The sequence below is a fragment of the Rhinolophus sinicus genome, linkage group LG11 (assembly GCF_036562045.2).
Source record: "Rhinolophus sinicus isolate RSC01 linkage group LG11, ASM3656204v1, whole genome shotgun sequence".
Lineage (NCBI taxonomy): Eukaryota > Metazoa > Chordata > Mammalia > Chiroptera > Rhinolophidae > Rhinolophus > Rhinolophus sinicus.
This window is the reverse complement of record NC_133760.1, coordinates 13392908-13414366: the sequence shown is the minus strand read 5'-3', so window position 1 is coordinate 13414366 and position 21459 is coordinate 13392908. Positions and strand designations below refer to the sequence as shown.

Below are 21459 nucleotides of genomic sequence, written 5' to 3'. Positions count from 1 at the left end.
CCCTATAGTTACAATCCCTCGTGCTCTTCATTCCCTGTGTGAATCCAGATATCTGTTATCCAATTACATATATATTAAGCTTCTTGAGATTGCACTTCCGCTCGCTAATATTCTGTTTGCAAATTTTTAAAGATTATTTTCTCTTTATCTATCCCATCACCTCAAAGAGCATCTGGCACACAGTAGGTAGTTTCTAATCAGATACCACAGGGAAGAATTCCACACACAAACCCACATCCATTAGTCTGATCCTCATGGTCTGTCATAAACGCTATCATATCACTCTTCTACTACACTTCTATTATAGCACATTCTCAGAAATGTCACAAACATCACAAATGTCACACACATAATCACAAACGGTCACAGAAATGCAGCATGCCCACCCCAATAGAGTTTTACATATAGTTAACCTCATAGAAATACACACACTCACACAATGACAGAATGAAAGGGTCATGCACCAACTCAGAAAATCACAGTCTGGTGACAGAAATTTGTGGGGAGACAATAAACAAATTTAAAAAGTTAAAATATAAATACCATTGTTCCAAGGGGTTATAGAGTCACATTAAGGAGCAGTAGAGTGCCAGGGGAGAGGTGTGATCAGGGAAAGCCTCTTTGGAGATGTGACATTTGTATCTGACTGTAGGAAGCAAGATACCTGACAGAAGAGCTATTTTGGGAAGAGGGGACACATTCACACCCACCATTAGCAAATCAAAACACAAGAACCATATACAAACGGGACGCTCTCTACCCTGACCTGGTCACTCCTGTCTGAAAGGTAACCCTTTCTAGGAGCGGGAACGCCTTAGAGGGAGGCGGGACTGCAAGAAAGTATAAAACATCTGCTCACTCTGATGCCTACTCTCCCCACCCACCCACTTTTTTTGGATACCGTTAAGCAATTCTAGGAACTAGCCCTTCGCCCACTTGGTGTAGACGCGCGCGCACTAGCGCCAGTCCGCACACAGACCCCGCCTCCTGCGGCTAACTAGCTGCTCGAAATTCTTCAGCCCTGTTGCTATGGATGTGGACCCAGCACTTGTGCTTGCGCCCTTCAATTCCAGACCGTCTAGTGTGATACTTGGTTCAGTCCCTGGGAGTCCCAGGCTCGGGGTTGAGAGGCATTGGGACTTCTGGCATCATTTTGGAAGGTCAAGGAGACGCTGACAGGGGACGACCTGGGGCAGAGGGGGCGGTATTTCCAACCCCCAGCCGCGGGTACAGTTAGACTGCAGCGCCGCGGGTTTTTCCTCGTCTGGACTACATTTCCCAGTGGACCCCGCGAGCACTGGGCGAGCGGCCCCTTTGTGTCCTCCGGAGGCCGTGTCACTTCTTTCCGGGCCCGCGGGGGCTGGGTTCCATCAGATTCTAAGGGCTGTAGATGGGCCCGAATAGAGATTGCCCGAGCCTTCGGGGCGGGGACGGGATCTTCCGGCAGTTCGGTTCTGCAGGTAGGGAGAGGGCTGAGGAGTGTCCTATGGGTCACCCGGACGCTGGTCCCCCGGCCCTCTGTGTGACTACGTGTGAGACCGTGATTGATACGGTACTGTGTGAGACTGTCACCTGTACACATCGTATCTGTGTGACTGTGCGTGCGAGTAAATAAGTGGTTGGTGCCATAGAGTGTGAGACTGTGAGTAGGGATGGGAGGGAGGGTATTTTCTGTCTCCTTGTTCCCCTACCCTGGGCCTCTTTGTGACTGGGGTGTGTGAGTGAGACCGTCGTTTGTAATACCCTAGTATGTGAGCCTTGGGGTGTGAGAGAGGGTGGCTGTGTGAGTCTGTGACCATACCCATGGCCACTGACTGTGATGTGTGTAAAACGGTGATTGATGCTGTAGTTTTTAAGAATTGTGAGTATGTGGGGGTATTGAGTGAGACTGCGTGCCACCACTGATCCACTGGAGAAAAGCACTGTAGAGTCAGGAAGACCTTTATTTGATCTCGATGCTGTCATTTATTAGTTGTATCCACGAAAAACATCCAGCTTAAGAGAAAGCTTTTAAGAATTTATTTGAGCCAAACTGACGACAATTGCGGCAAAGCAAAGTCTCAACAGATTGAGAAAATGCTCTGGAAAATGGCCGTTTTGCAACTTATTTTATACATTAGAATCAAAGGAAGAGGGTTATATGAAATGCATTCATGGTAGATTAAGGGGGTGGGAGAAAGCAAAACGGGGTGGGGTGGGATTGGATAAAAGTAAATTGGAGAAGCAGGTACTTCTTTTACATAGATGGTGCAGGGTATTTAAAGTTCACTTTTTACAGCACATAGAGATGTTAATCAGGGGACGAGAATACCGTATTTCCTCGAAAATAAGACCTAGCCGAACCATCAGCTCTAATGCGTCTTTTGGAGCAAAAATTAATATAAGACCCGTTCTTGTTTTACTTTAAGACTGGGTCTTATATTAATTTTCGCTCCAAAAGATGCATTAGAGCTGATGGTTTGGCAAGGCCTTATTTGCGGGGCAACAGGGTAATAATGAGGGATTCTGTAGTTTCCTGCTCTGGTCTGGAAAAAGGGATTACTGACATTCCAAGGATGTCATCTTAGGTGCAAAAAGACAATAGACAGGCTCACTTAGGTGAAGATTGACTTTATGAAGGTAGCTTCAGGCTAAAGATGTGACTTCCCACCATGGCCCACCTTAGTTATGACTTTTTTTTTATGTTCACGCCATCTTATGTGGTTATTTTCAGTTTCCTGAGCTTGTCAGGTTTAACTTGTGGCCCCTTTTCTGTCTTCAGTTGTGTCTTTATATATATGATAACTTTACTCGGAGTTTTTGTTTGTAAAATCTAGAAAAATCTATTGTTAGAATAATAAATTAGGAAGTTATTTAGGCATGGATTAAATTGTATGCAAACAAATTCCCAGGTCTCAATTATGCTTTCTCTTTATTGGAGAGGATACTCTTCTCTTAACAGGAGGAAAGAGAAGCTGCAAAATTCTAGGCTGGTGATTCTGGATGCTGCCAGGAAAGCCTAGTTTCTTATGTTCTCTTCCCCATCTCGGTCATCTAAGGACACTGCCATTTCCCAAAAGAAGAGCCAAGAGGAGGAAAAAATGGCTGTTGGACTTCTTAAAGCCATGTACCGAGTGAGTTGTACCTGAAATATTTTCCTGCTTTTTAAAACAGCAGACATTAATTTTCCTTCTGCTGAAACTTTTGTGGGTAACCAATTATATTCCTTCTTAAAACCCTTCAATGCCCACCCATTCAGTGCAAATGCTGAAGTCCTTGCCTTGGCCTGTAAGGCCCTGTATAATCTGGTCCTTGACTATCCCTCTCACCTCATCTACTTTTTTTCACCCTGTCTGTAACCTCATCAGTTCCAGCCACACTAGATTCTTTTTAGTGAGTTAAATTCATTCTTAACTCATGGCCTTACGCTGGTGTTTCCTCCTTCTGGAAGGCTGTTCCCCCATATACAGACCAACTTCTTCAGTCTAGTCTCTGCTCAAACATTCATTCATTCAATAAATTGTATCAAATGACCCATAATGAAGTCTGTTCTTGCCTTTACCTCTTTTAATTTTGTAAAAAAACACAAATTTTACACACACACACACACACACACACACACACACACACACACACGCACGGTATGTTAGCTTCATCAGCAAGTGGTCACATTATAGAAACCTGGAATCCAAGAGACTCACTGCATGGCTCCCAAGTTTTTAAGAACTTTGCCCAGCCCACTTAGGCAGAAGTAGTATTATGAGTGGAACACCCATTTCTTTACATAAAATTTGAAGTACTCTGGATTAAAGTATTTGAATTTTAATGGATTTGATGATTTGCTCTGCTTGGTCTAGCACATTTCTCAGAGATATAGCAAGCGCTTTCGGGTCTCATTTTTAATCCTCTTACAACTTCCTGGACTTTTCAAACCATTCATTTATTAATTCAGTTTATTCAGTGAATATTTGAATACCTCTGTGTGCCAGATACTGTTCTATAACTGGGAATAGAGCAGTGACCAAAACAAAAATATATTTTGCCCTCATGGAATATACATTTTAGTGGAGGTGGTGGTGGGCAGACGATAAATAACAAAATAATTAGAGAAAAATAACACAGGGTTAGGGCAATGGGACACTGGGGCAGGAGTGCTGCTATTTTTATACAGGATGATCTGAGAAGTACAAAAGCCCTGAGGGGGAACATGCTTAACAAATTTGAGAATGTAATATCCGGGAGCACCCAGTGTGCCTAGGGCAGAATGAATGCGGTGAGTATGATAAGACATGAAGTTACTTCATTTATTTCATTTCAGGAGTTAGTGACCTTCAGAGATGTGGCTGTAGACTTCTCCCAAGAGGAGTGGGATTGTCTAAATTCTTCTCAAAGGCATCTGTACAGTAATGTGATGTTGGAGAACTACAGGATCTTGGTATCACTGGGTAAGAATATATTGCAGAATTGAGCTTCTGTTCATAGGAGGCTCTTTGCTACCACCATTAAAAATGTTTGGATAGCATCTGCAGTGCTTGGCTGAATGTCTGCTGTCTATACCAAATCTATTCTAGATTTTAATATTTGTAGAGTTGGCAGTGGACAGGTCTATTATTAATCTATGTCAGAAGCTTCAGCTTCCCTATCCTTTGAATCCATGTCCTTGGCACATTTTTCTCTCACTAACTGTTAATTTCCCTCTTCCCTGATGATCAAAGGATTGGATTGAGTTCTGGGATATCCACAGCATGACCAAATTCTGTTTCTTTTCATACATGCAGGGCTTTGCTTTTCTAAGCCAAGTGTGATATTATTGTTGGAACAAGGGAAAGAGCCCTGGATGGTGAAGAGAGAGCTGGCAAAAGACTTGTGCTCAGGTGGGTAAAGAAGAAATATGAGTAAGTAGGCAGAAACCTTTGCAGGTGACAGCTGGACTCAGGCATCGCCTCTTTACGTTTCTCTATTGGCATGTTCTCCAATGTTCTAGGTCTTAGTAGAAACTTGGGACCTTTTAGAGTGTTCTCCCAAATTTATTATTTGTAACTACCTCACCTTTAACACTTTAACCTCCTTCTTTCTGATAACTCATGTATTCTCTGTGTCCCATTCCTTCCCAGTTTCATAAGCCTCTTCCAGGCTTTGTAAAAGTCTTTTCCTAATCTGACAAACTTTTGAGCTCGACAGACAGCTGGTATTGAGCTGACAGACAGATGTCAGATTCAAATCCTGAAATCTTACATAGAGTGAAATTTGGAGCAAGTTACTTAACCTGTCTGGGCTTTTGTTTTGTCACCTGTAAAATAGGATACTACTTTTTAAGCGCTTTGAACAGTTCCTATTTCCTTACAAATTCAATAGCTGTTAGTTGCTGTTGGTAGCAGTAGTACACCTCCAAATGCCTCATTTTTCTCCTAATTTTTCTCCATTCATTCCTTTAATCAACACTTACTGAAATTGTACTTTAAACAAGGTACTTGCAAGATGCTAGGGTGTTACACATTTACATAAATAAACAATAGGCTAGTAGCAGAGTTATGATATAGCTATAAATGGAATATATGAAGAGAAAGCTGACATAAATGGGAAGCTCAGAGACTGGGTAACTGGGAAGATGACGGTCTTTAATAAAAACACAGATCAGAAGCTAGAAAACATTTGAGGGAGAAGATACTAAGAGTTTGTCTTAGTATAAGATAAGGAAGGATTTTCATACAGACATAGAAAGCATTAAGCTGAAATGGAGGATTGAAGTTCAGAAGAAAATCAGGGTCATTATAATCATCTCTGTCAATACCACTCCCTAGCTCACCCCCCCACAACCTCTCCCCACTCTTGTATGTCATGGTTTAATTTTCTGAAGAAAAAAATTTGATGTAGAGTCAAATATGTATGGTTAAATTTCATTTAATTATTATTAAATAAATCACACACATTAATATATATTAGCATATATGTGTAGTTTAAATAATAATAGAACAAAAGCCCATGAACTACTTCTTAGTGTAAGAAACAGAAAATTGTCAATGCCATTTTATCCTAATGATATACCATTTCCTACCCATGGCTCATACCCACCCCTTACTGGGGTAACCATTATCCTACAATTTTGCTTATCTTTTCTTGACTTTTCTTTATGGTTGTACCATATATCCATATTTTCAACTTTTTATACATGGGAATATATTGTGTATGTAATTCTGATATTTTTTTTACTCAAAATTATATTCTTGAGATTCACCCATGTTGATTTTACTAGCTTCAGTTCATTGAAATATTTTGTCTTGCTGAAATGTAATGTATTCCACTATGTAAACCACGCTTTATCCATTGAGGGTTGTTTGAGTTGTTTCAGTTTTATGCTACTGTATGTTACTGGTATGAACTTTATTATATGTGACTACTGGTGCACATATGCTGGAGTTCGTTTAGAAAACACAGCCAAGAATTTACTAGATAATGCTATTTTATTTTCCAAAGTGCTTGTACTAATTTACATTTCTAACAGCTGTGTGTGATGCTTATTGCTGCACACACTTGGAATTGACAAATTTACAAAATTTTTGCTAACCTGCCAGGTATGAAATATTCTCTCCTTGTACTTGTAATCTGAATTCCCTTGATTACTAAAGAAATTGAGCATCTTTTCTTATTTATAATGGTCATTCGGATCTCCTCTTTTGTGAGGTGCCTGTTCCAATCTTTTGCCCATTTTGGGGAAGGTTGTTTTGTATTTGTAGCTTATATTTTTGATATTTTGTTTTAAGACACCTTTCTATAATCCAAAGTCATGTAGATAAACTCAAATTGTCTTCTAAATATTTTCATTTTCTATTTAGGGCCATAATACACTTGAACTTGATTTTTGAGATTGAAGTAAGAATTTAATTTTAGTGCCTTATGGAAAACCAAATGTCCCAGATATTTATTGAATAAATGAGCTCTCTCTGCTTATTGTTCTGGATGGTACCTCTTAATATATCAGGTTATAATATATTTATAGGTCTGATTTTGAGCTCTATTCCATTCCATTGATCTCTGTTTTCTTATGCCAGTACCAACCTTGTCTTATTTAAAATACTTTAGTCTAAGGTTGTCTTTTAGGGTAGGTCCCTACACCTTGTTTATGTTCTTTAGAATCTTATTTGTTCTTTGACCATCAAAATAAAGTTTAGGGTCATCTTATCAATTTCTACCAGAAAACAACAAAAAGCTATTGGCTTTTGATTCATTTATTTGTTTTATATATCACTTTTGGAAATTTTTCATTTGTCAATATGGTTTATCTCTCCATTAAATTTCCTTCAATATGTTTTATAATTTTATCTTTGAAGGCCATGCACATCTTCTATTAGATTAATTCCTAGTCTTCTTAGTTTTGTTGCTCTGTTAAATATTATCTCTATTTTCTATTTGTTGCTCATATTTAGAAATGAAATTAAGTTTTATATATTGACTTTATATCCAGCAGTGTTGCTAAGCTCTCTTGCTAATGATGATAATTTTTGAATTTCTTTGGATTTTTTTTCTGTGAGCGGGCATATTTGTGAACAATGGCAGTTTCTTCATTTCAAATTCTTATTCCCTTAATTTCTTTTTTCTCTGGCCCTGTCTTCAATCTCCAGTATGGTATGAACTGAAGTAGTGATAGCAGGCATTCTTGTCTACTTCTGATATCAATCAGAGTGCTTTAATATTTTGTTATTAATAATTCTGATGTTTAAAGGGTTTTGGTAGATACCCTTTCATTTCTGTTTACTAGAGTTTTGATTATGGAAAGCTTTTGAGTTTTAAGAAATGTTTTTCTATATCTATAGATGATTAGATGGTTTTTAGTTTTCCATGTGTTAATGTGGTGAATTACAGATTACATTTTTAAATGTTAAAGCAATCTTTTATTCCTGAGACAAAACCATCTTTACGTGGCTAATTGCTGTTCAGCAATATTTTCCTTTTCACATCTGTGTTTATCAGTGAGGTTGTCCTTCAATTTTCCCTTCATATACACTTGTCATATTTTAGAATCAAGATTGTTCTAGTCTCAAAGAATCTGTCTGTGAGTATTCCTCTTTTTCTTCCTTAGAAGAATTTGTATAAATCAAAATTATTTGTTTTTTAAATGTTTGGTAGAACTTTGTTCACCTTGGCCTGAGGTGTTTGTGCATGTGTGTGAAAAGAATTTAAATTGATAATTCAATTTCTATTATGTTCTAAGATTCTATGTTTTCTATTTCTGTTATAGTCACAGAGTTATGGTATTTTTTTCCAAGAATGTATACTTTTCATGTAAATTTTCAAATTTATTAGATAAAGTTGTCCATTATTTTCTAAAGTTGGTAGCATATGTAATTATGGCCTCTTTTTCCTTCCAAAAAGGGAGAAACAAATCTTTTCAAGAGGTTATCAGTTTTTTAGTGTTTTCAGACATTTTTCACTTTCCTAATCCTCTCTAATTTATCTTTCTTAGAATTTCATGTATTTCTCCTCTTTATTATTTTATTCCTCCTACATTTATTTATCCTATTCTCTTTTTAACTTTTAAGTTGGTAATTCACTGTTTTTGAGGTTTTTTCTTTTTTATTATAAGCATTTAAGGCTTTATTAGCAATATATCCCACATGTTTTCATATGTAGTATTTTTGTTACCATGTATATCTAAGCATTTTCTAATTTTCATTGATTTCTTCTTCTTAAATTCCAAATTTAAGATTTTTGTTTGGTTTAATTGCATTGTAGTTAGAGAATGTGTTCTGTTTAACATTCATTCATTGAAATTTTTTGAAACTTGCTTATGTCCTAGGGATTTTGGTAAATATTTTGTGTTTCCTTGAAAAATAATATCTATTTTCTGAGTGTTGAGTACAGCATTTGATATATGTTAATTGGATTAAGCTCATTAATTTTGCTGGTCAAATCTTGTGTCCTTACTGATTTTAAAACAATATCTTTGAGCAATCAATTATGGGGAGACCTATGTTAAAAACTTCTACCCTGATGGTGAATACATAAAATTTTTTTTTTAGTCTGACAACTAGTTCTTTATATTTTGAAAGTATTTTATTAGGTCTTATGGTTTTGGAATTGCTTTATCTTTCTGGTGAATTGTTCGTTATATTACTGTTACCCACTTTAAATCTAGTGATGATTCTTCCCTTAACTATTTTGCTTGATATTTATGTAGCTATTTTAGTCATCTTTTGTTGATATTTACTTAGTGTAGTTTTTTCCACTCCTTTACTCTTACCTTCTATTCTATATACAGTTTCTCTTGTAAACAATATATAGCTAAAAAAAAAAAAAATTTTTTTTTTAACTTTTTAAATTTATTTTAAGTGTGTTTTTCCAGAACCCATCAGTTCCAAGTCAAGTAGTTGTTTCAATCTAGTTGTGGAGGGCGCAGCTCACAGTGACCCATGTGGGGATCAAACCAGCAATCTTATTAAGAGCACGGAGCTCTAACCAACTGAGTTAACCGGTTACCCCTAAAATTTTTTTAGTCCAGATTGATAATCTCTATCTTTTAACTCAATGATCGTGATCAGTTACATTTTTTTGGCAATACTAATAGAGTTAGATATATTTCCACCATCTTACGTTCCTTCATAAATTCTGCTTTTTCCGTTTTTGTTTTGTTTCTTCTCCACCTGCTTATTTGAAAGTTATACAGTGTGTTTCTGTTACCTTGGAAATTTTTTTTGCATTTTAATAACTATTGAAATGTATATCCCTTAGTACCAAAATGGTAGCTGTTTAGGTTATTTCTGCCAACTCAAAATTAACACCGATGTAATCAAAATATTAAAATATATCAACCTTTGGGAAAGCTGAAAAGTTATCTACAAAACATGGTTTACAACAGTGTAAGATATACTGTGGCTCTCTGGTTTATTTTCTAGTGCATATTTACCTATAACATGATGTCAAAATTGGTTACAGCCATCCTGGGTGGACTCAGGCTACACATTGCTTCGAGTAACCATTTACAACACTTTTAACACTGTAGATCTCCTTATATTCACTGAGTTGATGAAAATTCTGAACACTACCTCAGTAACCTCATGATTATGAAGATGCTTATTTACTATTCTTAAGACTTTCTGTTGGCACAGTAGGGGCAGGTAGTGAAAGTATAGTGTCTTCATTTTAAACAAAATTCTAAATTAGAAGCAATGGCAGTTTTATAAAAGCAATCCTTAGTAAAAACGGGAGTGTTAAGTTTTCAGAGTGATGTTAATTTATTTTGAGTTACTAATACAATAAACACTACTTTTCTTGATGGGATTAGATCGAAGCAGTAGATTTTGTATAAATTTTTTATCATGGATACAAACATCTCCTGTTTTCTAGAAAAAAAATTAAAGATAATTTAATATGCCAAAATGATTAGGTGTGTAGTCTTGCTTTATGTAAAATGCCCTCAAATTTAAATGTAATCCCGATGTAGCAATGAAGTTCATATCTCTGGATTATCTATTACTTGTGTTACGGGTGCCAAGAAACCATTTTCACTGCCTAGAATAGTGATCCTTGTTATGCCTTAAAAGTGCATTTGTGAAATGTTGGTTTTGATGTAAACCTCATAATTTAAAATTTAAGTAGATTAGCATTTTTAATACCCCCTAAATACATTGACCCAATGTAGAAAGCTGAACCAATGTTAGAAATGAAGAGTCACAGTTTACCTTCCCAGTCTTATCCTTAGCTCTTGGATTTGTTTGTATGCCTTACAGATGAATTCAAATTTAAGCATTATTCCACTACAGTGTAATGTTAATTAGGCAGTTTTCCCAAATCTGAGAACATTAATGTTAATCTAGTTTTGATGTTTTGAGGCTTCACAGCTTAAATCTGCGAAAACATTATGGAATCCATAGTTCAGGATTATGGAGAAAGGCTTCAGAGAAGAGTTTTTGCTGCTGTAATAATCCAACTAAGGGACCATTTCAGCAATTGTTGGAAGGTGGGTTATTCTGTAGTTACTGCTTCAGTTGCTGTGCAGTTGACCCAGAAACAATCCATTTCAACTTCTGAACATCTGGTTTGGAACACTTGTTTGATGAATATTCAGTTAAACACTTGAGAAATGGTAGAGAAGGTCAAATCTCTACCATTTATCTTGGAATGGTTCTGAAGACGTTCTACTCCTTCTGTTAGCTCTGCATGCGTCTGTGCTTAGGTCTCCAATGTAATGATAGACAGTGCCAATACTGAAGGCTTTGCTTTAGAAAATATGATCTTGCAGTAGCATGCCCTGTAAGTTGAGCTTCTAGTCTTTAGAAATTAAGGCTATTCCTCTTTTCAAATGGCAAGTTCTCTCGAATGAGTGAATAATAGAGTTGCAGAAATTGAAAGGCAGTAGTAGCTTTGACTTTCCAACACACGTTTTCCAGTACGATCTTTTCTATTCCCATCAAGTCTGAAACTGTGAACTTGTACTGACTTATTTGGATCAAGTCAGTTGCCAATGGGACATTCTTTTCCTCTTCTGTTGATTTAATAGCCAAGTAGAAACTCAGTCCATCACACCCCAAGTGCTTGGGTTGTACCTTCATTTTGGACAGGAATCTGCAGTAAATTCCCAGCTAGGGAAAATGCCCAAGAACTGAGTTAGACTAAGATCTTTTACTTCAAAGTCCCTTAGTCTTGTGGTCATCCCGAGGCTGTTATCATGTGCAGATTCAATTAGTCTCAAGCTGCAGACCTTTGGCTGACATTTCAACTCCTGTTCCAACAGGCCATTCAGCTGGTGTAGAAGTTTCTAAGAGTCAGTTGTTGTCAGTACTTGATCAGGAATGCGGCTCCTCAATGGTAATCACCTTTCCTGGGCCTGCTGTCACCTCAGCCCATGATACCAGACCCAGAGGCCTGCAAAGTGAGGGGATTTAGGCAAGAGGGTAGCGGCCTGGGGAGGGGGGGCTGTCCTGGGTAGAGGTCTCTGCAGTGCTGCCCGGACAACACTGCCCTCCTCAGGGCCAGCTCTGAGCCAAAGGGCTACCTTAGCAAATTTAACATCTGTAATCACCTTAACAAGATCTAAAGTTAAGCCTTTATTTTCCTCCATTAAAAATACAAGAACCTCAGAATGTTTTAACTTCACTTAATCCCTTAAGTATTATGTACTTTTAGTTAGAGAATGATTAATCAATTGCTGACATTTGAACCATTTTCATGAATGAATGTTTAATGACATAGATGAAGATTATTGATAATAGGCATTTTATTAACTTAATCATTAAGCATCGTATGGGTCCCTGTGACTTCAAGAAGCTTGATATTGTTTAGAAAAACTAATAAATGGCCACAAGAATGAAGGCAAGCAAGTTCTGTAACAGAGTGGAGATGCCTATAATGCTTGTGTTTAAGATTTCAGTTGTTTTCCAGGTTATTTATCTTCCTATTGTCATCAGCGTCTTTTTTCTCAAATATATTAATGTTGGAGTTCTCTAGGGTTCATTCTTTGCTCCTTGGTAATATAATCTCTTTAAATACCATCTATATGCTGGCAACTCCCAATTTTAAATCTCTAGTCCAGACCTCTATCTTAAACTCAGTCTCATGTGTCCATCTGCCTTTCTCAATATTTCCACTTCAAAAGTCTAAATCTACCTTAAATTTATTATGTACAAAAATGAATTCCCTATCTTCCAAAGCTCACTACCTAAACCTGCCTTTCCCATCACTGCTGATGTCCATTCCATCCTTCCGTTGTTCAGACCACAAACTTTGAGGACATGCTTTGTCTCATCCTTTTCTATTACATTCCATATCCAATCTGTCGTTATTATTCTCTTGGCTTTTCCTACAAAATATACCTAGAATCTGACCGCCTTGCTATATCTCCATTGATATGTCTCTGGTCTGAAGCATCATCTCACCTGGATTACTACAATAATAGGGCCCTTTGCTTCTCTCCTTGCCTCCCAACTTCCAGTATTTTCATTAATCGGTAATTAGTTATTACTCCTCTACTCACACTTGTGGCTCTCCATCCCATTCAGAAGCCAGATTCCTTAGGAGGCCTGTAATGCTTAAATAATCTGGTTATCCATTACCTCCTGTCTTCTCCTCCTAGTCTCTCCTCTCTAACTACACTGGCCTTCTTGCTATTCCTCAATCATACCTAATATGCTTCTATGTACTTTTAGGCTTTTCTTTGGCGCAGAATGACTTTCTCCAAATATCTAAGTAACTTCTCTCTTCACATCCTTCAAATCTTTGCTTAAATTAAATGTTAACTTATTAATGATTACTACCATGTTTCCCCGAAAGTAAGACCTAGCCAGACCATCAGCTCTAATGCATCTTTTGGAGCAAAAATTAAGACCCAGTATTATATTATGTTATATTACGTATACCCGGTCTTATATTAATTTTTGGTCCAAAAGACGCATTAGAGCTGATGGTCCAGCTAGGTCTTATTTTTGGGGAAACACAGTGTCTTTGACTTCGCCAACACTCCTGCTCTCTTACCTGGTTCTTTTTCTGTTGCACTTAGTACCTTCTAACATACAATAACATTTACTTAATTAGCACTTATTTTCTGTCTTCCCCAAGAATATAGTTCCAAGAAGATAAGGTTCTTTGTTTTCTTTTTCTTTTTTTTTTAGATTTTTATTGGGCAAGGGGAACAGGACTTTATTGGAGAACAGTGTGTACTTCCGGGACTTTTCCAAGTCAAGTTGTTGTCCTTTCAATCTTAGTTATGGAGAGTGCAGTTCAGCTCCAGGTCCAGTTGCTGTTGTTAGTTGCAGGGGGCACAGCCTGCCATCCTTGCAGGAGTCGAACCAGCAACCCTGTGGTTGAGAGGACGTGCTCCAACCAACTGAGCCATCCCAGAGCTCAGCGGTAGCTCAGCTCAAGGTGCCGTATTTAATCTTAGTTGCAGGGGGCAGAGCCCATCATCCCTTGCGGGAGTCAAGGAGTCCAACAGGCAACCTTGTGGTTGAGAGCCCACTGGCCCATGTGGGAATTGAACCACAGCCGTCGGTGTTAGGAGCATGGAGCTCCAACCGCCTCCGTCGGTGTTAGGAGCATGGAGCTCCAACCGCCTGAGCCACAGGGCCGGCTCCTGGTTCTTTGTTTTCTTTACTATGATATCAAAAGCATCTAGAAAAGTACCTGTCACAAAGTTCAATGAATGTCCTTAAAGGAAGCAACTATAAGAATGGAGGTTATTTCAGTACCTTTATTATTCATACATGCATAAAATTATGACTGAATCCAACCATCTGCATAATTTCTCCTTTTTAAAAAAAATTTATTTTTCAGTTACAGTTGACATACAATATAGTGATTAGACATTTATATATCTTACAAAGTGATCATCCAGATAAGTCTAGTATCCATCTGACACCATACATATCTATTAAAAAATTATTGATTTTCTATGTTGTACTTTTTACATCTATATGACTGTTTTTGTAACTGGCAATTTGTATGTCTTAATTCCTTTCACCTTTTTCACCCATTTCCCCAATCGCCCTCCCATCTGGCAACCACCAATTTGTTCTCCGTATCTATGAGTTTATTTCTATTTTGTTTGTTCATTTATTTTGTATTTTAGTTATATATAAGTGAAATCATATGGTATTTGTCTTTCTCTGTCAGACTTATTTCACTTAGTGTAATAACCTCTAGGTCCATTCATGTTGTCCGAAAAGGCAAGATTTCATTCTTTTGTATGGCTCAGTAATATTTCATTGTATATGTACCGCATCTTCTTTATTCATTCATCTATCGATGGACACTTAGGTTGCTTCTTGGCTATAGTAAATAGTGCTGCAGTGAACATAGGAGAGCATATATATCTTTTCGAATTACAGTTTTCGATTTCTTTGAATAGATACCCAGAAGCAGAATTGCTGGGTTACATGGTAGTTATATTTTTAATTTTTAGAGGAATCTCTGTACTGTTTTCCATAGTGGCTTCACCAATTTACAATCCCACAAACAGTGAGTGAGGGTTCTCTTTTCTCCACATCCTTGCCAACACTTGTTATTTATTGATTTTTTTGATGATAATTGTTTTGACAGGTGTGAGGTGATACCTCATTGTAGTTTTAATTTACATTTCCCTGATGATCAGTAATGTTGAGCATCTTTTCATATGCGTATTGGCCATCTATATGTCCTCTTTGGAGAAATGTGTATTTAGGTCCTCTGCCCATTGTTAAATTGGATTGTTTGTTTTGGGGGGAGTTAAGTTGTATGACTTCCTTATATATTTTGGATATTAACCCTTTATCAGACATATCATTGGTGAATATCTTCTTCCATTCAGTAGGTTGTCTTTTCGTTTTGTTTCCCTCACTGTGCAAAATATTTTTGTTTGATTTCCTATTTGTTTGTTTTTTCTTATGTTTCCCTTGCCTGAGGAGACATACAAAAAAATATTGCTAAGAGTGATATCAAAGAGCTTACTGCCTTTGTTTTCTACTAGGAGTTTTATGGTTTCAGGTCTTATAGTTAAGTCTTTTATCCATTCTGAGTTTATTTTTGGATATGGTGTAAGAAGGTGGTCTTGATTCATTTTTTTGCATGTATCCATCCCGTTTTCCAACACCATTTATTGAAGAGACTCTCTTTACCCCACTGTATATTCTTGCCTTCTTTGTCATAGGTCAATTGATCATATAGACATGGGTTTATTTCTTGGTTCTATTCTGTTTCATTTGTCTATGTTTCTGTTTTTATACCAATACCATGCTGTTTTGATTACTATTGCCTTGTATATAGTTTGATATGAAATAGTGTGGTACCTCCAACTTTGTTCTTTTTTTCCTCAATATTTCTTTGGCTATTTGGGATCTTTTATGGTTCTGTATAAATTTTAAGATTATTCTATTTCTGTGACAAATGCAATTGGTATTTTGATAGGGATTGCGTTGAATCTATAGATTATTTGGGATAGTGTGGACATTTTAACAATGTTAATTCTTTTCTATCCATGAGCACAGTATATCCTTTATTTGTATCTTTTTTAGTTTTCTTCTTCAATTTCTTATACTTTTCCAAGTATAGGTCTTTTACCTCCTTGTTTAAATTTATTCCTAGGTATTTTTTTTCATATGCAATTATAAATGGGATTGTTCTCTTAATTTCTCTTTCTGATAATCTGTTAGTGGTGTATAAAAATGCAACTGATTTTTGAATATTAATTTTGTATGCTGCTACTTCACTGAACTCTTTATAAGTTCTAATAGTTTTTTGGCAGAGTCTTTAGGTTTCTGTCTATATAGTATTATGTCATCTGCAAATAATGACAGTTTTACTTCTTCCTTTCCAATTTGATTGCTGTATCTAGCACTTCCAATACTATGTTGAATAAAAGTGGTGAACGTGGAACTCCTTGTTTTGTTCCTGATCTTAAAGAAAAAACTTTCAGCTTTTCACTGTTGACTATAATGTTAGCTGTGGGTTTGTCATATATGGTCTTTATGTTGAGGTATGTTTCCTCTATCCCCACTTTCCTGAAAGTTTTTATTCCACAATTTCTTCTTTACTTGAGATTTACCTTACTGATTTTCTTACAATTCTAATCATTCCTCCTGAAGTTTCTGTATGACCTATTTTCAGCTCTGTTCTTACACACTTCAGAACTATAAAAGCCAATATTCTTGTGGGTTTTATTTGCTGTTAAGTTCACATTCTCCACTTTATGTATGTACTTTCATAAATGTACCTTCTGGTACATAATAGAGGAGACATTTTTTTTTTCAGGCTGGGAATCAATGTGTGAGAGTGAAGAATTAACCCCAAAGCAGGACATTTATGAAGCACAATCAACTCAGAAGATAATACAAAAACTGAAAAGCTGTGGCCTTGAGTCCTCCAGTTTGAGAGAAAAATGGAAATGTTTCAAGGAAGAGACAATCAATCATGAAGAAACCCTTGTTGATGAAAGAGGACAAGAATATAACAAGTCTTGGGGAAGTTTCCATTTGAAACCGCTTCATACACAACAGATAATTCCAAAAGAGGTGAAAGTACATAAACATGATACACATAAAAAAAGCTTTAAAAAATATATATTGGCCATTAAGCCCAAGAGTACCTATACAGAGAAGAAACTTTTGAAATGCAATGACTGTGAAAAAGTTTTCAGCCAGAGCTCATCCCTTATTCTTCATCAAAGAATTCATACTGGAGAGAAACCCTATCAGTGTGTGGAATGTGGGAAAGCCTTCAGTCAGAGATCAAATCTTGTTCAACATCAGAGAATTCATACTGGGGAGAAACCCTATAAATGTAAGGAATGTAGGAAAGCATTTAGCCAGAATGCACACCTAGTTCAACATCTGAGAGTTCATACTGGAGAAAAACCTTATGAATGTAAGGTGTGTAAGAAAGCCTTCAGCCAGTTTGCCTACCTTGCTCAACATCAAAGAGTTCATACTGGAGAGAAACCTTATGAATGTATTGAATGTGGGAAAGCATTTAGCAATAGATCATCCATTGCTCAACACCAGAGGGTTCATACTGGTGAGAAACCTTATGAATGTAATGTGTGTGGGAAAGCATTTAGCCTTCGTGCATACCTTACAGTACATCAGAGAATACATACTGGAGAGAGACCCTATGAATGTAAGGAATGTGGGAAGGCCTTCAGCCAGAATTCACACCTTGCTCAACATCAAAGAATTCATACTGGAGAAAAACCTTATAAATGTCAGGAATGTAGGAAAGCATTCAGCCAGATTGCCTACCTTGCCCAACATCAAAGAGTTCATACTGGAGAGAAACCCTATGAATGTATTAAATGTGGGAAGGCTTTTAGCAATGACTCATCCCTTACCCAACATCAGAGAGTGCATACTGGAGAGAAACCTTATGAATGTAATGTTTGTGGAAAGGCTTTTAGTTATTGTGGATCCCTTGCCCAACATCAGAGAATTCATACTGGAGAGAGACCCTATGAATGTAAGGAATGCAAGAAAACCTTCAGGCAGCATGCACACCTTGCTCATCATCAGAGAATCCATCTTGGGGAGTCACTCTCACCACCAAATCCAGTCAATCACCAAGTCCTATAGACCCTATCATAAATATTTCTGGAATTTATTCTCTTTTCTCCATCTTTACTGTCACCCTAATCTAAGATCCATCTCACCTCGATCACTATTATAGCTTACTAGCAGGGCTGCCTCTGTAACTTTTGGTTTCCTTAAATTCATTTCCCACCATGTTCCCACTGATCTTTGAAGTGTAAGAATACACACATCACTGCCTCCAGTTAAAACTTTTTTGGCTTCCTGTTGTTCTTAAGCTAACATCCACAGTCTTTCAAATTGTCTATGAGGTGCTTTATTATCTGGTTCTTATATACATGTTAGCCTTATTTTATTCCAGTATCCCACTCTGGACACTAAGCACTTCCCAGGATGAAAAGCTTAGATTCTAGAAAATCATAGCTCTACCACTACTGTGGGATTGTGTGATTGAGTAATTTGCTTGGCTTATCTAAACCTCAGGGTTTTCTTTAATTATTAAAATAGGGATAATAAAAGACACTGTATTTTAGAACTGTATTAAATGGAATAGTGTCTGTTGTAAATTGGTGCCTATTAAGTAAGAAATTTGCATGTAAACTACTTTATATAATGCATCAAATATAGCAGATATTCCATAAATGATAGCTAACATATATTGAGTGCCTACTATGCACCAGGCATTGTTCTACATACTCAACATATATTAACTTACTACTCAAGCTAAAACAAGATTCCTAAGTGGGCAAAGTATAACATCCCTTGGAAGCAATAGGTCAGAATTGGGAAACCTAAATATTTTAGAACATAAGTGGAGTCTTTGTACTCTAGGTGAGTAATCAGTATAGACACAAGTAGTAGCAATAGATCATCCATTGCTGGATGAAATGGATGAAATATATTTCTTATAACACTTATAATCAGTTTTAGGAAGTTTCCAGAGAGAATGAATAGAATAAACCAATTAAAATGAAAATTCACTGAGAATACACTTTACATTTAGATAAAAGAATAGAGTATCACAATTAACTCCAAAAAACAAACAAGACAAACGGAAAAACCAAATTCATACTGTCCCATAAAAAAGCACCAGGTAGTATTATGGTTGAATCTAGGTAATTTCAAAAGCATATAAACTGTTCCATGGTGTAGAAAAAGTGTAATGTTTATAATTTTTTTAAGTCAGTGATTGCAGTATTGAAATCAAAAGGGGATTTAGAGAAGAAAACTACAGATCTATGTGTGCTTTCATTCATTTGTGAATATTGAGTAACTACAATTTGCCAGGCACTATCACTGTTTTAGGCATGAGAAGACAACAGTGATCAATTCAAAGACTTGTGGAGTTAAATTCCAAAGGCTGGGAGTGTTAATGCTTAAATATAAACATAGATTTTTCAGAACCAGAAAACTGAAGAATAATGAAATAAATTGAAGAGTATCATGTAGTCTAGACTGAAGAGAGTCGAGATAACAAAGTTACCAGTTATTCCTAACTCACAAATTCACTGTAGTTGTAACCAAAATTGCCAAATGGGCCTTTTTGCCTTTTATTTTCACTTTTTCTGAAATTCATTCTATGAAGTAAGAATTTTTAAGAATGGCAAGAATATTCTTGAATCTGATCTATTTGTAGAAATTTTGCATATGATGAAGATGGTTCATACCAATAAAGAAACGATGGATTTGGGGATTTTAGAATAATTGACTATTTACATCACTAGTAGTAAAGGAAATACAAATAAAACCATGATGAACTATTTCATGATCATCACATTGACAAAAAGCATTACATGGCCAATGATTGGATAGATGTACAGTAATAGGAATGTTCAGTGTTATTTGAAAGTAGTTGTGTTTAGGATAATTAGGCAATATATAATAAAGTTGAAGATGTGGATACTCTGACCCAGCAAATCCACACTTAAACCTCTACAGAGTCTCCTCATGTTCAGGGAGATGAAGGTCCCCTTCAGCACTGGTAGAATGAAAATTGAAAGCAATCAAAGTAACCATTAGGGTGAATATAAGTTAGAACCCAAGTTAAAATGAATGAACTAGAGATATTTCTATCAACATGGACAAATCTCAAAACAATGGAATTGTATGATATGGTACCACTTATTTATAATGTTTGAAAACATGCAGATCAACACTTATTTATATTTTTCATTGCTAACTACCATATAGAAATATTGTAATAACATTCATGGAAATTAATCAAATTCATACAGTGGTGATCTCTGGGGAGGGAGAATAATGAGACTGAAGAAAGGATGCAAATAATTTATTTCTTTAAAATATAAGCAAATATGGCCAATTCTTATAATTTGATAGAGCTGGTCATGGGTTTATAGGTAGGTTTTTATTCTCTATCTTTCTGTATATTTAAACTATTTCATAATAAAAAATGTTTAAATGATGTTTGCTTTTGTCAGTTCTTTACTTACTATACCTCAAGGGTGCAACTGGTGTTCCCATCCAAATCACTGTTTTCTTCAGAAAGAAACTCATGTACTATTGACTTCCAGATGCAATCACTTAATTTGGTGACTGTCCTTCCATATGTCAGAATTTTGAGAGTGACTATTTTTTTACGCTGAGCATTTTATAGCCTACTTATTACATGTTTTCCCCATCATTCTTCCCCACCCCATCTTCACTGAGGTATGATTAACAAATTAAAATTGGATATGATTAACATTAAAATGTAAGGTTTACAACATGATGTTTTGATTTATTTATACATTGTGAAATAATTACCACAATTAAGCTAATTAACATGTTTATCACTTCACATAGTCACCATTTTGTGTGGTGTGTGTGTGTGTATTTAATACTTGAGATCTCTTTTAGCAAATTTCAAATATACAATACATTATCATTAACTATGTCTGGCTTATTTCACTTAGTATAATGTTCTCTAGGCTCATCTATGTTGTTGCAAGTGACAGGATTTCTTCTTTTAAGCCTGAATAATATTCACATATAAACACACACACATCACATTTTCTTAATCCATCTGTCTATGGACACTAAGGTTGTTTAATTTCCTTTGAATATGTACCCAGAAGTGGGATTGCTGAGTCATATAGCAGTTGTATTTTTAATTTTTTGAGGAACCTCCATACTGTTTTCCATAATGGATGTACCAATTTCATTCCTGCTGACAGTGGACAGAGGTTTCTTTTTCTTCACATCTTTGCCAACACTTATCTTTTGACTTTAAAAATAATCTTTCTAATAGGTGCGAGGTGATACCTATTTGGTTTCTTTGTGGTTTTGATTTGCATTTCCCTAATAATTAATGACATTGAACACATTTTCACATATCTCTTGGCTATTTGTATGTCTTCTTTTGAAAAATATCTATTCAGGTCCTTTGCTCATTTTTAGGTTTGCTTTTTGTTTTGTTTTTTTAACTGCTTTGTATTAGTTTCTTACATATTTTGGATATTAACCCCTTGTCAGACATATGACTTGCAGATCTTTTCTTCCA

General features: G+C 36.3%; 1 protein-coding gene and 1 pseudogene across 4 annotated transcripts; one reads left to right on the top strand and one right to left on the bottom strand.

The window, feature by feature from the left end:
* The first annotated feature begins 1200 nt into the window (after positions 1-1200).
* On the top strand, positions 1201-20382 carry ZNF570 (zinc finger protein 570). Of its 4 annotated transcripts, none has more exons than XM_019749934.2 (5): positions 1201-1460; positions 3039-3113; positions 4298-4424; positions 4758-4853; positions 16693-20382. In XM_019749934.2, exons 2-5 carry the CDS (start codon positions 3081-3083, stop codon positions 18003-18005), a joined length of 1569 nt encoding a protein of 522 aa, XP_019605493.2. In that variant the 5' UTR covers positions 1201-1460; positions 3039-3080; the 3' UTR covers positions 18006-20382. The 4 variants fall into 4 exon arrangements, with proteins under 4 accessions (XP_019605493.2, XP_019605491.2, XP_019605490.2 ...); XM_019749932.2 differs by having other exon boundaries at positions 1324-1460; positions 2942-3113; XM_019749931.2 differs by having other exon boundaries at positions 1328-1460; positions 2921-3113.
* On the bottom strand, positions 10904-11678 carry LOC109457186 (cyclin-G1; annotated as a pseudogene).
* Positions 20383-21459: the final 1077 nt, after the last annotated feature.